Raw genomic sequence first — 16895 nt, forward strand, 5'->3', positions numbered from 1 at the left:
GTTCCAAACATCAAAAGAGTTGCTGGACAGCTTGTCCAGAGGGTCAAAAGATCACAGCGTGCTAGGCCGCAAAATGTCTGCCAAAGTAGGAAGAGTGCAGTGTGGCACTTTTTTGAACAAAATCCTCATGATCAGGCCAAGGTTATCTGTAAGAAGTGCGCAAAGACCTTTAGCCGAGGGAAAAATCTGAAAAATTTGAATACCAGTTGCATGCTTAGACATTTAACCAGCATGCACTTGCAAGCGTGGACACAACACCAAACCTCAAGTGCCACATGTGCAACTGATCACAACGAAGGTAGTCAGCAATGCTACATTGTTTCCCCCACTGTAAGCCCACCGGTTAGCACAGCAGCAAATGTTGAGGTGTCGTTGCAAGGCCACAGCAGTCAGGGAATCCCACTGTTATATCAACGAAAGACTGATTCTAGGCCATCAGAAAGAACACCAACTCCATCACCATCATCAACCCTCTCTCAGTCTGCCCTGTCCACCGCTACTTCCACCATATGCAGCTCTCAAGTCCAGCTCACCCTCCCAGACACTATGAGTAGGTCAAGAAAGTACTCAGTCTCTCATCCGCGTACACTGGGTTTGAACGCCCACATTGCCAAACTAATCTCGTTTGAGATGATGCCCTTTCGGTTGGTGGAAAGCACAGCTTTCCGCGAACTCATGGCCTATGCAGTACCACGCTATGACCTACCCAGTCGCCACTTCTTCTCTCGCAAAGCCATCCCAGCCCTCCACCATCATGTGAAAGACCGCATTGTCCATGCACTCAAGCAGTCAGTGAGCGGAAAGGTGCACCTCACAACTGATGCATGGTCCAGTCGGCATGGCCAGGGCCGTTACGTGTCCATCACTGCGCACTGGGTTAATGTGGTGGATGCAGGGTCCACAGGGGACAGCGGTGGTGGGACAGTGCTGCCTAGCCCACGGTATAGGAAACAGTTGGCTGTAGGCGTTCGACCCTCCTCCTCCTCCTCCAGAAGCGAAAGCTCGTCCACAGAGCGCAGTCGTACGAGCACTCCATCTGCAGCTGCCACTGTTGCACACGATGTGTCCCCCTATCGAGCAGCTAGTGGAAAGCGTCAGCAGGCTGTGTTGCAGAAGATGTGTTTGGGCGACAGACACACCGCCGAGGTGCTGGCCGAGTACTTGAAGCGACAAACTGAGTCATGGCTGGGCAGTGTACATCTTGAGGCAGGCAAGGTAGTTAGTGATAACGGCCGTAATTTTGTGGCAGCCATAGCCCTTTCAAAACTCAGCCACATACCTTGCTTGGCTCACACATTGAACCTGGTGGTGCAGTGCTTCCTCAAAAATTATCCGGAGTTAACAGCCCTGCTCCAGAAGGTGCGAAGACTGTGCGCGCACATCCGCCGGTCGCTTGTACACTCCGTTCGTATGCAGAAGCTGCAGCGATTGCTCCACCTTCCCAACCACCGCCTCATTATCGACATTGCAACAAGGTGGAACTCCACCCTGCACATGGTGGAGCGGCTGTGCGAGCAGAGGCAGGCCATAATGCATTTGTGGGAGGATACACGGCCAGGCACTTTGAGAGCAGACATGGAGTTGACAGGCGTGCAGTGGTCGAAGCTGAAAGACCTTTGTAAAGTCCTTCAGTGTTTTGAGGAATGCACACGGCTGGTAAGCGCAGACGACGCCATCCTAAGCATGAGCATCCCACTTATGCGTCTGCTCATGCAAACTTTGACGCACCTTAAGGAGCAGGCGTCTGCAGCCAATGTTGATGAGGAGGAAGAGGAGGAGGGAATCCTTGATGACATTCAGCCATTGTCTGCTCAGGGACCTCTCCTGGACGAAGTGGAGGAAGAAGAGGAGGAGGAGGAGGAGGATGATGGGGATGATTACTTAGGGGAGGAGGATGCATCTCGTGGGGCAAGTGAAAATGTTGGCGTGGCAAGGTCTGGTACAGGGTTTGTGCGTGACTGGAGGGATGTGGATTTGCCAGAAAGTGCTCCTCCACCCAGCACTCGCAGTGCATCATTGACACCGGGAACATTGGCCCACATGTCAGATTATGCCTTGCGGATCCTAAAAAGGGACCCCCGCATTGCCAAAATGATGAACGATGACGACTACTGGTTGGCCAGCATCCTGGATCCACGCTATAAAGGCAAATTACAAAACATCATGCCACAGGAGAACCTTGACCTAATATTGGCTAATAAACAAGCAACTCTGGTAAATCGGTTGCTTGAGGCATTCCCAGCACACAGCAGCGGTGATGGTTCTCACACGAGCCGTACGGGCCAGGGGCAGCTTGGCAGAGGTGTTCGTGGTGCACACAGCAGAAGTGGCGTTGGAGACAGGGGTTTCATGACAATGTTGTGGACTGATTTTTCAAATACCGCTCACACAACTGGTAATACTGCATCGATGGAAAGTGACAGGAGACAGCAGTTGTCAACTATGGTTACAAACTACTTTTCCTCCCATATCAATGTTCTCCCACACAGGTCATTCCCCTTTGACTATTGGGCCGCTAAACTGGACACCTGGCCTGAATTGGCCCAATATGCCTTACAGGAGCTCGCTTGCCCAGCTGCAAGTGTGCTATCGGAAAGAGTCTTCAGTGCAGCTGGATCAATCCTTACAGAAAAAAGGACCCGTCTGTCAACCCAAAATGTGGATGATCTAACCTTCATTAAAATGAACCACGCATGGGTTTCCAAGGATTTTGTCCCACCTTCCCCTGATGACACATATGGTGACTGAAAAAAAACCAAAAGTCGCTCAACTCTAGTTACGAGTAGTCAGTACCCAGTGGCTCTTGTGACTCCAACATACGTTTCGCCTAGTGGCTTTCTCAAGGAGTGTCTCTGATTGTGTTATACCTTCTGCACCCAGTAAAGTAAGTGAAACGTCATTGCAATCAGGGTGTCTTGTCCTTTATTATGCGGCTCTCAGATGAGGCAGCAAAAACTTACTGACAGATTCACTTTATGAAAAGGTTGTCCTAGGACATGTGCACTAATATAATAAAAAATAAAAGAAAATGAGTTTTCTTTGGCTCAGTTTCTAAAAATGCAGATTATGCCTTCACATTCTGTAGAATACACTCTATAATATCTTTGATGTACACATTATACATGAATTTTCAGAGCCAAGATGTTCCCCAGAAAAGGACTCCGATGATGAGGAAAAAGAAGAGACATCTACCGACTGTACACCAGAGAATTCTCCAACATCAGTAAAATCCCCAACAAAGAAGGGTGGAGAGACCGCTACATTATCACGAGACCACGACGTCATCAAAGGTCTCGCAAGGCATTACTGGGAACGGGAGCATCGCTGAGGCCCGGGAAGGCTGCGCGGGACGCCGGAAGGTGAATATAACACCATTTTTTATTTTTTTAATTATTTTTAACATTAGATCTTTTAATACTGATGCTGCATAGGCAGCCTCAATAGTAAAATGTTGGCTAAAATATTGGTAAGCAGGTACCTACATATGTGTAAGAGAACATAATGAATATTCACATGATAAAATAGGCACTAAAAAGAGACAAGTTTACATGAAGTTGTAGTTACGAGTAGAGTTGAGCGAAACGGGTCGAAAAAATTCAAAAGTCGCCGACTTTTGGCAAAGTCGGGTTTCATGAAACGAAACCTGACCCTAGGATGAGGTCGGCCACGAGGTCGGCGACTTACGCGCCAAAGTCGCGTTTCAAAAGTTTGTTTTGCGCTCTTTTTCAGCCAATCAGGATCCACGGACACTGTGGGCAACGTGATGACCTAGGCACGGGTCACCACCATCTTTCAGAAGGGCATGCAAGTGATTGGCTTGCTTTGGTGGGCGTCACAGGGGGTATAAAAGGGCGTGCACGCCGACCGCCATCTTACTTCTGCCGATCTTAGTATAGGGAGAGGTTGCTGCTGATTCTGTAGGGAGAGCGTTAGGCAGGGAAGAAGACAAAAGAACTGCTTCTGCTGCTAGCGATTTGGCCTGCACAACACACAAGTCACTGTGTGTGCAGTGCAAGGGGAGGCTATATTGTGGTGTATCAGTGGTGTTGGTTGTTGGGCTGCCTTCTAAGGCTTCCTGACACGCTGGCATTGCTGTTTACCCACTGCTCCGCAAACTGCTTTTTTAAAAGCAATCCAATCTCCCTTATCCTCTAGTCACTTTGGTCACAGCTGTGCCATCGAGCGTGTCACATAGCGCTCAGATATCAGTGGGCCTCACACAATCCACAAGTGTCCAGTGTCCAAAAGTGTACGCAGAGATTCAAAATCTCCATTATCCTCTCGTCACTTTGGTCACAGGCAGCTGTGCCATCGAGCGTGTCACATAGCGCTCAGATATCAGTGGGCCTCACACAATCCACAAGTGTCCAGTGTCCAAAAGTGTACGCAGAGATTCAAAATCTCCATTATCCTCTCGTCACTTTGGTCACAGGCAGCTGTGCCATCGAGCGTGTCACATAGCGCTCAGATATCAGTGGGCCTCACACAATCCACAAGTGTCCAGTGTCCAAAAGTGTACGCAGAGATTCAAAATCTCCATTATCCTCTCATCACTTTGGTCACAGGCAGCTGTGCCATCGAGCGTGTCACATAGCGCTCAGATATCAGTGGGCCTCACACAATCTACAAGTGTCCAGTGTCCAAAAGTGTACGCAGAGATTCAAAATCTCCATTATCCTCTCGTCACTTTGGTCACAGGCAGCTGTGCCATCGAGCGTGTCACATAGCGCTCAGATATCAGTGGGCCTCACACAATCTACAAGTGTCCAGTGTCCAAAAGTGTACGCAGAGATTCAAAATCTCCATTATCCTCTCGTCACTTTGGTCACAGGCAGCTGTGCCATCGAGCGTGTCACATAGCGCTCAGATATCAGTGGGCCTCACACAATCTACAAGTGTCTAGTGTCCAAAAGTGTACGCAGAGATTCAAAATCTCCATTATCCTCTCGTCACTTTGGTCACAGGCAGCTGTGCCATCGAGCGTGTCACATAGCGCTCAGATATCAGTGGGCCTCACACAATCCACAAGTGTCCAGTGTCCAAAAGTGTACACAGAGATTCAAAATCTCCATTATCCTCTCGTCACTTTGGTCACAGGCAGCTGTGCCATCGAGCGTGTCACATAGCGCTCAGATATCAGTGGGCCTCACACAATCTACAAGTGTCCAGTGTCCAAAAGTGTACGCAGAGATTCAAAATCTCCATTATCCTCTCGTCACTTTGGTCACAGGCAGCTGTGCCATCGAGCGTGTCACATAGCGCTCAGATATCAGTGGGCCTCACACAATCCACAAGTGTCCAGTGTCCAAAAGTGTACGCAGAGATTCAAAATCTCCATTATCCTCTCGTCACTTTGGTCACAGGCAGCTGTGCCATCGAGCGTGTCACATAGCGCTCAGATATCAGTGGGCCTCACACAATCCACAAGTGTCCAGTGTCCAAAAGTGTACGCAGAGATTCAAAATCTCCATTATCCTCTCGTCACTTTGGTCACAGGCAGCTGTGCCATCGAGCGTGTCACATAGCGCTCAGATATCAGTGGGCCTCACACAATCTACAAGTGTCCAGTGTCCAAAAGTGTACGCAGAGATTCAAAATCTCCATTATCCTCTCGTCACTTTGGTCACAGGCAGCTGTGCCATCGAGCGTGTCACATAGCGCTCAGATATCAGTGGGCCTCACACAATCCACAAGTGTCCAGTGTCCAAAAGTGTACACAGAGATTCAAAATCTCCATTATCCTCTCGTCACTTTGGTCACAGGCAGCTGTGCCATCGAGCGTGTCACATAGCGCTCAGATATCAGTGGGCCTCACACAATCCAAAAGTGTCCACTGTCCACAAGTGTGTGCAGAAATTCTAAATCTCCCCTGTCCTATAGACACCTTTTACCTTGTTTTACATTACTATATAGTTTGTTGGATTTTGTCTACATTTCTACCAAAAATGAGGAAGGCTGGTGGAAGAGGCCGTGGAATTGGGCGGGGGTTGGCAGCTGGTAATGATGGTGTTGGTGGTGGATCTGATGGTAGTGGCAAGAGCAAAATAGGACCGAATGCAGGAGGTGCTGACCCTGCGTCATCGTCTGGCTACATAAGGCCTCGAACGCTTAGTTTTCTAGGAGTTGGCAAACCGCTTTTAAAGGCAGAGCATCAGGAAAAAGTTTTGTCTTACATTGCTGACTCAGCCTCCAGCTCTATCGCCTCCTCTTCTTCAGTTGTAAAAAGTAAAAGCACTGAGTCGTCATTGGAGGCTCATGTTCATGAACCACACCTTTCCTTGTGTCCTTCACCCCAACCAAGATTGAAGGATGACGCAGGCCATACTACTGATTACTCCATGGAGCTGTTTTCACATACCATGCCTGGATTATCAAGTCAAATGGTGAATTACCCAGGCCAAGATGAATCTGACATGGAGTGCACTGATGCACAGCCGCTGATGGATGATTCTGCTGGTACATTCACTCAGAGCACTACATTGTCCTCGCAGTGTACAGAGCCAGATTTTGACCCTGATGAGACTCAGGTGCCCCTTCCCGCACACTATACCACCATACACGGTGACACAGAGAAAGGTGCACATGACATAGAAGAGGAGGTGATGGATGACCCAGTTGTTGACCCAGATTGGCATCCATTGGGGGAAGAGGGTGCTGCTTCCAATAGCTCAGATGAGGAGCATCCACAGCAGACATCGACATCGCAACAGCTGTTATCTGGCAGGCCCGGAGCACTCCAAAGACAGGTTCCAAACATCAAAAGAGTTGCTGGACAGCTTGTCCAGAGGGTCAAAAGATCACAGCGTGCTAGGCCGCAAAATGTCTGCCAAAGTAGGAAGAGTGCAGTGTGGCACTTTTTTGAACAAAATCCTCATGATCAGGCCAAGGTTATCTGTAAGAAGTGCGCAAAGACCTTTAGCCGAGGGAAAAATCTGAAAAATTTGAATACCAGTTGCATGCTTAGACATTTAACCAGCATGCACTTGCAAGCGTGGACACAACACCAAACCTCAAGTGCCACATGTGCAACTGATCACAACGAAGGTAGTCAGCAATGCTACATTGTTTCCCCCACTGTAAGCCCACCGGTTAGCACAGCAGCAAATGTTGAGGTGTCGTTGCAAGGCCACAGCAGTCAGGGAATCCCACTGTTATATCAACGAAAGACTGATTCTAGGCCATCAGAAAGAACACCAACTCCATCACCATCATCAACCCTCTCTCAGTCTGCCCTGTCCACCGCTACTTCCACCATATGCAGCTCTCAAGTCCAGCTCACCCTCCCAGACACTATGAGTAGGTCAAGAAAGTACTCAGTCTCTCATCCGCGTACACTGGGTTTGAACGCCCACATTGCCAAACTAATCTCGTTTGAGATGATGCCCTTTCGGTTGGTGGAAAGCACAGCTTTCCGCGAACTCATGGCCTATGCAGTACCACGCTATGACCTACCCAGTCGCCACTTCTTCTCTCGCAAAGCCATCCCAGCCCTCCACCATCATGTGAAAGACCGCATTGTCCATGCACTCAAGCAGTCAGTGAGCGGAAAGGTGCACCTCACAACTGATGCATGGTCCAGTCGGCATGGCCAGGGCCGTTACGTGTCCATCACTGCGCACTGGGTTAATGTGGTGGATGCAGGGTCCACAGGGGACAGCGGTGGTGGGACAGTGCTGCCTAGCCCACGGTATAGGAAACAGTTGGCTGTAGGCGTTCGACCCTCCTCCTCCTCCTCCAGAAGCGAAAGCTCGTCCACAGAGCGCAGTCGTACGAGCACTCCATCTGCAGCTGCCACTGTTGCACACGATGTGTCCCCCTATCGAGCAGCTAGCGGAAAGCGTCAGCAGGCTGTGTTGCAGAAGATGTGTTTGGGCGACAGACACACCGCCGAGGTGCTGGCCGAGTACTTGAAGCGACAAACTGAGTCATGGCTGGGCAGTGTACATCTTGAGGCAGGCAAGGTAGTTAGTGATAACGGCCGTAATTTTGTGGCAGCCATAGCCCTTTCAAAACTCAGCCACATACCTTGCTTGGCTCACACATTGAACCTGGTGGTGCAGTGCTTCCTCAAAAATTATCCGGAGTTAACAGCCCTGCTCCAGAAGGTGCGAAGACTGTGCGCGCACATCCGCCGGTCGCTTGTACACTCCGTTCGTATGCAGAAGCTGCAGCGATTGCTCCACCTTCCCAACCACCGCCTCATTATCGACATTGCAACAAGGTGGAACTCCACCCTGCACATGGTGGAGCGGCTGTGCGAGCAGAGGCAGGCCATAATGCATTTGTGGGAGGATACACGGCCAGGCACTTTGAGAGCAGACATGGAGTTGACAGGCGTGCAGTGGTCGAAGCTGAAAGACCTTTGTAAAGTCCTTCAGTGTTTTGAGGAATGCACACGGCTGGTAAGCGCAGACGACGCCATCCTAAGCATGAGCATCCCACTTATGCGTCTGCTCATGCAAACTTTGACGCACCTTAAGGAGCAGGCGTCTGCAGCCAATGTTGATGAGGAGGAAGAGGAGGAGGGAATCCTTGATGACATTCAGCCATTGTCTGCTCAGGGACCTCTCCTGGACGAAGTGGAGGAAGAAGAGGAGGAGGAGGAGGAGGATGATGGGGATGATTACTTAGGGGAGGAGGATGCATCTCGTGGGGCAAGTGAAAATGTTGGCGTGGCAAGGTCTGGTACAGGGTTTGTGCGTGACTGGAGGGATGTGGATTTGCCAGAAAGTGCTCCTCCACCCAGCACTCGCAGTGCATCATTGACACCGGGAACATTGGCCCACATGTCAGATTATGCCTTGCGGATCCTAAAAAGGGACCCCCGCATTGCCAAAATGATGAACGATGACGACTACTGGTTGGCCAGCATCCTGGATCCACGCTATAAAGGCAAATTACAAAACATCATGCCACAGGAGAACCTTGACCTAATATTGGCTAATAAACAAGCAACTCTGGTAAATCGGTTGCTTGAGGCATTCCCAGCACACAGCAGCGGTGATGGTTCTCACACGAGCCGTACGGGCCAGGGGCAGCTTGGCAGAGGTGTTCGTGGTGCACACAGCAGAAGTGGCGTTGGAGACAGGGGTTTCATGACAATGTTGTGGACTGATTTTTCAAATACCGCTCACACAACTGGTAATACTGCATCGATGGAAAGTGACAGGAGACAGCAGTTGTCAACTATGGTTACAAACTACTTTTCCTCCCATATCAATGTTCTCCCACACAGGTCATTCCCCTTTGACTATTGGGCCGCTAAACTGGACACCTGGCCTGAATTGGCCCAATATGCCTTACAGGAGCTCGCTTGCCCAGCTGCAAGTGTGCTATCGGAAAGAGTCTTCAGTGCAGCTGGATCAATCCTTACAGAAAAAAGGACCCGTCTGTCAACCCAAAATGTGGATGATCTAACCTTCATTAAAATGAACCACGCATGGGTTTCCAAGGATTTTGTCCCACCTTCCCCTGATGACACATATGGTGACTGAAAAATGGCTTGCTTTGGTCCACCTCTTCCTGGTACTTCACCTATTTCGCCTTTTGCATCAGCTGAATGTCCAACATCAACATATGCCACTTTCTAAAACTCCCTAACTGTGCTGCCTCCCCCCCCCATGGCCGGGGTCACCACCTACCGCACGACACCGTGCGAGTGCCGTTGCCCTGGACAGGTGGGTAGGCCGACTCTTGGGCGCGGGCACTGGCACAGGGTCCCTCATAGTGCAATCAAGTGTCTCTGACGGCGGTGGTGCACACCCGCCGTCAGACACACCGCTGTACTATGAGGGGCCCAGTGCCAGTACCGACGCCCACGAGTGGGCCCCCCTTGCTTGGGCAGGGCCCCAGCATTTGCAATCTTTACCTCTCCCTGCTCCTCCTCTGTGTAATCTGGGCCGTCAAATCCATACTGTGCCTGACACCGTCTGAGCCTGCCTCCTGAGACATATATTTTGAATGTGTACGCTATCCATACGTTATCCGGGGATACGGTACCCTTTCTAACCTTTGTGCAATGACGTGCAATCCATACTGGGCCTAACACCGTCTGAGCCTGCCTCATGCTGTATAGACATATATTTTGAATGTGTACGCTATCCATACATGTTATCCGGGGATACGGTACCCTTTCTAACCTTTGTGCAATGACGTGCAATCCATACTGGGCCTAACACCGTCTGAGCCTGCCTCATGTTGTATAGACATATATTTTGAATGTGTACGCTATCCATACATGTTATCCGGGGATACGGTACCGTTTCTAACCTTTGTGCAATGACGTGCAATCCATACTGGGCCTAACACCGTCTGAGCCTGCCTCATGCTGTATAGACATATATTTTGAATGTGTACGCTATCCATACATGTTATCCAGGGATACGGTACCCTTTCTAACCTTTGTGCAATGACGTGCAATCCATACTGGGCCTAACACCGTCTGAGCCTGCCTCATGCTGTATAGACATATATTTTGAATGTGTACGCTATCCATACATGTTATCCGGGGATGCGGTACCCTTTCTAACCTTTGTGCAATGACGTGCAATCCATACTGGGCCTAACACCGTCTGAGCCTGCCTCATGCTGTATAGACATATATTTTGAATGTGTACGCTATCCATACATGTTATCCAGGGATACGGTACCCTTTCTAACCTTTGTGCAATCACGTGCAATCCATACTGGGCCTAACACCGTCTAAGCCTGCCTCATGCTGTATAGACATATATTTTGAATGTGTACGCTATCCATACATGTTATCCAGGGATACGGTACCCTTTCTAACCTTTGTGCAATCACGTGCAATCCATACTGGGCGTGAGAACGGCTGGCGAGCTGTTAAGCAAGCTACAGCACCTGTCCAGACAAGTACAGGGATTCCCTAGCGAGGAGACTTATTTGATTGTTTTCAATGTTGGGACAGCAATTTTTGGGGAGCACTATACTCTGGAGAATGATAGATGGGGCCCACCATACACTGGAACATTCCAAAGGTGGACATCAGACACTGGAGCAGCATTTACAGGGCCCATTATACACTAGAGCATTAGAAATGGGGCCCATTATGTTTGGAGCATTATTTGGGCCCATAAGACAGTGGAGCTTCATCCATGGGGACCAACATATACTGTAGCATTATGTGGAGCTCATCATATACTGTTTCAAACATTATATGGGACCAATGATTCTGTATGGAGAAATAGATGGGCCTCGTCATGAGATGTAAAAAGTGAGGTATTTTTCATTGTACTATACCGCTATTTCTCTGCCGTATCGGAGCATGATGAGTTGTGGTATGTGTTAAAGGGGCGCTCTTTCGCCCAGGGCACATGAAAACCTGGAACCAGCCCTCCCCCCCCACAGTTTGTAGCCAAATAACCCCCATTTTTCAGTGCGTAACTTGTAATATGAAGTTAATTAAGGTTGACAAGCTTAAGAAAGAAGAATTGATGCTTTTGGCATTCAAATGGGCACTGTAGGTGTGTTTCCTGTCCTCCTCTCACTGCCGACTTTTATTCCCCATTGACTTACATTGGGTTTCGTGTTTCGGGACGACCCCGACTTTTCCCTATAATCGGACGATCTTGCTCGACCCGACTTTTGGAAAAGTCGGGTTTCACGAAACGAAACGCGACCCTAAAAAACCAAAAGTCGCTCAACTCTAGTTACGAGTAGTCAGTACCCAGTGGCTCTTGTGACTCCAACATACGTTTCGCCTAGTGGCTTTCTCAAGGAGTGTCTCTGATTGTGTTATACCTTCTGCACCCAGTAAAGTAAGTGAAACGTCATTGCAATCAGGGTGTCTTGTCCTTTATTATGCGGCTCTCAGATGAGGCAGCAAAAACTTACTGACAGATTCACTTTATGAAAAGGTTGTCCTAGGACATGTGCACTAATATAATAAAAAATAAAAGAAAATGAGTTTTCTTTGGCTCAGTTTCTAAAAATGCAGATTATGCCTTCACATTCTGTAGAATACACTCTATAATATCTTTGATGTACACATTATACATGAATTTTCAGAGCCAAGATGTTCCCCAGAAAAGGACTCCGATGATGAGGAAAAAGAAGAGACATCTACCGACTGTACACCAGAGAATTCTCCAACATCAGTAAAATCCCCAACAAAGAAGGGTGGAATATTTTCTGGAATAATCTCGCCTTCTATACTAAGGGTAAGGAAATTAAAGCAAAAAAATGAACTGGAGTATAAATTGGTATGAATGCAAAATAGTAGCATGTTCACACTGGCCATTAAACAGACAAAAGCTAAGACAAACAAAATGAATCTATACCCTACTGTAAGTACAAGCAATAGTGCATATAAATAACATAGGATGCTTAGTAAATACCATTTTTTGATCAAAAAAAGCATAAAAGCCATCCCACTAGCTTCAAGGTGTTCTTAAATCGGGATGGTCCTAACCTCTAGTAATGAAACCTTACCATGTGTCAAAGTGACTTCAATGTGAAGGTCTGGGCAATCAGTACCCAGCAAAATGGGAAACTATATAAATGTAATATCCAGCTCAAAGAAAGGGAGGCCAGAACCTTACCTGCAATGTAAGGTACGGAAATATAAACATGGTACCAAAAAGTAAAATATTTGTCCCATTTTTACTCTACAGGAACCATTAAGGCTGGGGCTACACCAGTAGTGTAGGTATCAGTGGGGCAAAGAGTGCGGTTGGCCCAGACCCTGCGCTCGGATGGGCACACCTGGAGCTACGCTACGCTTAACTTTATTGACGTGCACTGCACGCCGATATAAAGTTAAGCCCTGCGGTAGAGCAGGGAGACATGTCCTCCCCTGACGACCTCTCTCCATTCTGTAGACTGGAGGTTGCTTTAGCCTGTGGACTACAGAACGACAGAGGCGCCGGCACAAGCACAGAACGTCAGAATACAGGTGTTCCAGCCAAAGTCGCCGTGTAGCCCCAGCCTAATTTTGCCAACAAGTATTTTTTGTCTTCATTACTTCATTTTTTTCATTGTCACCACTGCATTAGCTCAATGGTTTTCAAACGTCTTCAGTGTGTACCGCACCAGACCAAGGCGGTTGTGTAGTCTGTATTCACATCACTGCTGCATGCCATAGATGACCATTGTGGCCAGGTGACCAGCCATCATTCTGGATAACACATCATTATGCAAAGCTGGAAGTAGATAGTGACAATACAGTGTAAGTGGAGAACTTCAGATATGAAAAATAGTGGAGCACATTTAGTAAATGAGCAGAATTCGCTTATGTGATCACAGTGTGGCTAACATTGTGGAACTTACCTAGGGTAAGTAGGGAAGGGTTTTTCTGGACAGCTTATTCTGAATTACGGACAGACAATATTTTTTACAGACACATTGGAAAACTATTGTGATCATAAGTTATACATGTCAACTGTCCATAATTCTAATATGAAAACATGATCTGCATTCATTGTGCACTGTAACGTAATGATAGAGGAAAATAATCTATAGGAGGAGGAGGAGAACATAATTTTACCTCTATATAAGTCACTAGTGCGACCACACTTAGAATACTGTGTACAGTTCTGGTCTCCGGTGTATAAGAAAGACATAGCTGAACTGGAGCGGGTGCAGAGAAGAGCTACCAAGGTTATTAGGGAACTAGGGGGTCTGCAATACCAAGACAGGTTATTACACTTGGGGTTATTTAGTTTGGAGAATCGGAGGCTTCGGGGTGATCTTATTACAATGTATAAATATATGCGGGGACAATACAAAGACCTATCTAATGATCTTTTTACTCTTAGACCTGTGACGGGGACAAGGGGGCATACTCTACGTCTGGAGGAAAGAAGGTTTAAGCATACTCACAGACGCGGATTCTTTACTGTAAGAGCAGTGAGACTATGGAACTCTCTGCCATATGATGTTGTAATGAGTGATTCCCTACTAAAATTTAAGAAGGGACTGGATGCCTTTCTTGGAAAGTATAATATTACAGGGTATATATACTAGTTTCCTTAATATTGCGTTGATCCAGGGAGCTAGTCTGATTGCCGTATGTGGAGTCGGGAAGGAATTTTTTTCCCCAGTATGAAGCTTACTGTTTGCCACATGGGTTTTTTTTGCCTTCCTCTGGAACAACATGTTAGGGCAAGTTAGGATAGGATATGGGTTGAACTAGATGGACTTAAAGTCTCCCTTCAACCTTAATAACTATGTTACTATGTTACTATATACTTTTCTTCATCCTCAAAAAAAAATCAGACGTCTCAAATTTTTTTATGGACAGTACAAAAAGTTGCCCTATTTTAATAGACTGTCCAGGAATTTCTGGACGGTTGGCGACACAGCAGGGTAGTCTCTCGTACAACCAGCACAATCTAGGCATGTTTCAAGCACCACTCCAGTGTCTTCTTTTATTTCATCACTGGAGTGACCCCACTATTGGTCATACTGGCCCATCGGAGAACCAGAGGATTCTCCGGTGGGCCCAGGCACTGACACCTGCTGGCATACTTGCCAGCAGCTGCCTAGGGCCCCCACTGATCCTGTCCCCGCTGCTAAAGAGAAATGAATATTCAAGCTATCCCATGCCCCCATGGGCATGGAGAAGAGTGAATACCATTTCACTTTAATAGCGGGCAGCGTTAGCTCCAGGCTGCAGATAACACTGCCCGCATGTAAAGCCCCACCACCACGGCTTCACTCTCTCACACTCGCACACAAAGCACCCCACCACGCACGCATGCACGCAGACAGACACACAGCCCCCCATCCCTCCGCAAGTTCCCCGCAGCACATCCTGGTGTCCTGCTTCCTGCCCGGCGCTTCCTGTCTGACACAGCACAGTTGGATGATGTCATCATTCAGCGCACGGCTGTTTCAGACAAAGCTGCCGGCGAGGAAGAGGCTGCTGGGATGTGCTGCGGGGAACTTACGGAGAGGTGAGTGGTGCTGTGTGTCTGCCTGCGTGTATGTGTATGTGGTGCGGTGCTGTGTGTGTGTGTGTGTGTGTATGTGGTGCAGTGCTTTTTTTTACCACACAATTGGTGGTCTTGTATTTATTTCTATGTAGCTACATAGTGGGCCCCCAAGAATGATTTTCTTTGGTGGGTCCAAGGTGCTCCAGTCCGAAGCTGGTCCCACTAATATAAGTTCATTGCCTCTAGGCTTATACTTACCTACTGCCATCTTCAGCTGTTCCCGATGCCGCTCCAATTCCAAACTGCCATCTTGTGACCGCAACTTCTGACTGACTGGAAGTCAGAGGTAGCGGTCACCAGCTCTCAATATAAGTCTGAGAGCCGCATTCTGCCCTTGTTCTGGCTCTCATAGACTTACATTTAGTTGTGACTTCCGTCTCAGTCAGGAAACACTGGAGCGATCTGGCAGGGCACAACCTTCAGATGATCAACCAGAGCAGCGCTGGGGGACAGAAGAAGACAATGTCTGGTAAGTATATGACTAGTGTCAGGGAACTTAGATTAGAGGCACCACTCCAGTGGTAAAAGTACAAAGAGACACTGGAAAGGTCCTTTCAATCAGGCTCGGTCTGGCCTGGCGGGGTACCGGGTAAATGCCCGGTGGGCCCCGAGGGTCGCTGAGGCCCTTTAAAAATGCTGCCCCTTTAAATGAGTTGGCCCTTCAAGAGCGCGTCCCATGATTTGCAGTCGGGACGCGCGTGCACATACCATAGCGCCACGCGTACCCCGCTCTTCGCCGGCAGCACTGTAGGAGTCCCGGGTGCAGGGCGCCCTGTTCCACACTCCGGGCCCACGGCCCCTCCGTCATCTACACACGTGTCCTGTTATTGTTATGCGCAGGCCGTGTGCGTCTCCTCCACTGCCGGAGATGGTGCTTCCGCCGCTCTCACCACCGCCCGTACAGCTGCTCCTCTCATGGACGGGCCGGGGAGAGTCTCCAGAAAGCCACAGCCACCGCTCCCCCCTGTGCACACAGCAGAGGAGCTGCCAGGCATCGGTGCGGGGATAGATCATCTGCCGACATTGTGGGTGCAGGCGATCTCAGGCTGGCAATGAAGCACCATACTATCAGAATACAGTGTGGCAGAGGTCAGTATGCGCCATATACCTCAGCAGGGGTGCAACACTGGAAAGTCGCAGCCGATAATCTGTGCTTTTTATATTTAAAAATAGAAAACTTTGGTTAAAACTGAAATTTCTATGAGACTCTCCGAATCCGCCCATCCTAAACCAGTGCCCCCTGCTGTCTGGGCACCATGGTAAGGGTGTGTGCACACGCTGCGGAATGATCTGCAGATTTTTCCTCTCGGATTTAGCAAAATCCGCAGGTCAAAAGACGCGCGGAAAATTCCGCACAGTGTGCACTGCGGATTTCATTTTCCATAGGTTAAAAGGGTACTGTACAATGCAGCAGAAACTGCTGCGGACTGCAGGGCCAAAACTGCTGCAGATCCGCAGCAGAATCCAAAGCGTGTGCACACACCCTAATAGGTCCGCTGGCCGGGCATGGTATGTGAAGGGTTATGGTGCTTCCAGCAGTTTTATACATGTAACAGATCCTTAGGAGAAGTGGTGGTATCGGTGGGCGCCCAGCAGTCAGCCATTATCCCCGCCGCCAGCGCTGGGAAGTAGGAGCGAGGCACCGCACATCATACGGGAAGTGTTTGGTGGCTGCTGCTGGGAATTGCAGAACATTTCCCAATCTGAGCTGCAATACCCGGCAGCGGCCACCAAGCCTTGCACTAGATCTGCGTGGACGGCATCCACGCACTGGGATAATGGCTGATTGATGGGGGTGCCAGGTGTGAGACCCCTGCTAATCTAGCTTTACACCAAGGGCCCCACGCCACGGTGGTCGCCTATGCTGTGTAATAGTATCTCACCATCCTCCCTGGATGTGTCGGCTACCTGATGGGGCCACAATGAAAGGAAAAATAGGTT

General features: G+C 48.8%; 1 protein-coding gene and 1 long non-coding RNA gene across 2 annotated transcripts in view; both read left to right on the plus strand.

Annotated features, from left to right (window-relative positions):
- TNKS1BP1 (tankyrase 1 binding protein 1) overlaps positions 1-3343 on the plus strand; it is a 98103-nt gene extending 94760 nt beyond the window's left edge. Inside the window, exon 8 of the mRNA XM_073588220.1 lies at positions 3135-3343. Within this exon, the coding sequence (XP_073444321.1) occupies positions 3135-3328 (194 nt within the window). The 3' untranslated portion in view covers positions 3329-3343. The remainder of the gene's footprint in view (positions 1-3134) is intronic.
- An 8659-nt stretch (positions 3344-12002) lies between these two features.
- LOC141100042 (uncharacterized) overlaps positions 12003-16895 on the plus strand; it is a 43006-nt gene continuing 38113 nt past the window's right edge. The window contains exon 1 of the long non-coding RNA XR_012234579.1: positions 12003-12179. This is a non-coding gene — a long non-coding RNA (uncharacterized lncRNA). The remainder of the gene's footprint in view (positions 12180-16895) is intronic.

This window comes from Dendrobates tinctorius, unplaced genomic scaffold (assembly GCF_039654945.1).
Source record: "Dendrobates tinctorius isolate UK_male_01 unplaced genomic scaffold, ASM3965494v1 ptg000103l, whole genome shotgun sequence".
NCBI classification, from domain to species: Eukaryota; Metazoa; Chordata; class Amphibia; order Anura; family Dendrobatidae; genus Dendrobates; species Dendrobates tinctorius.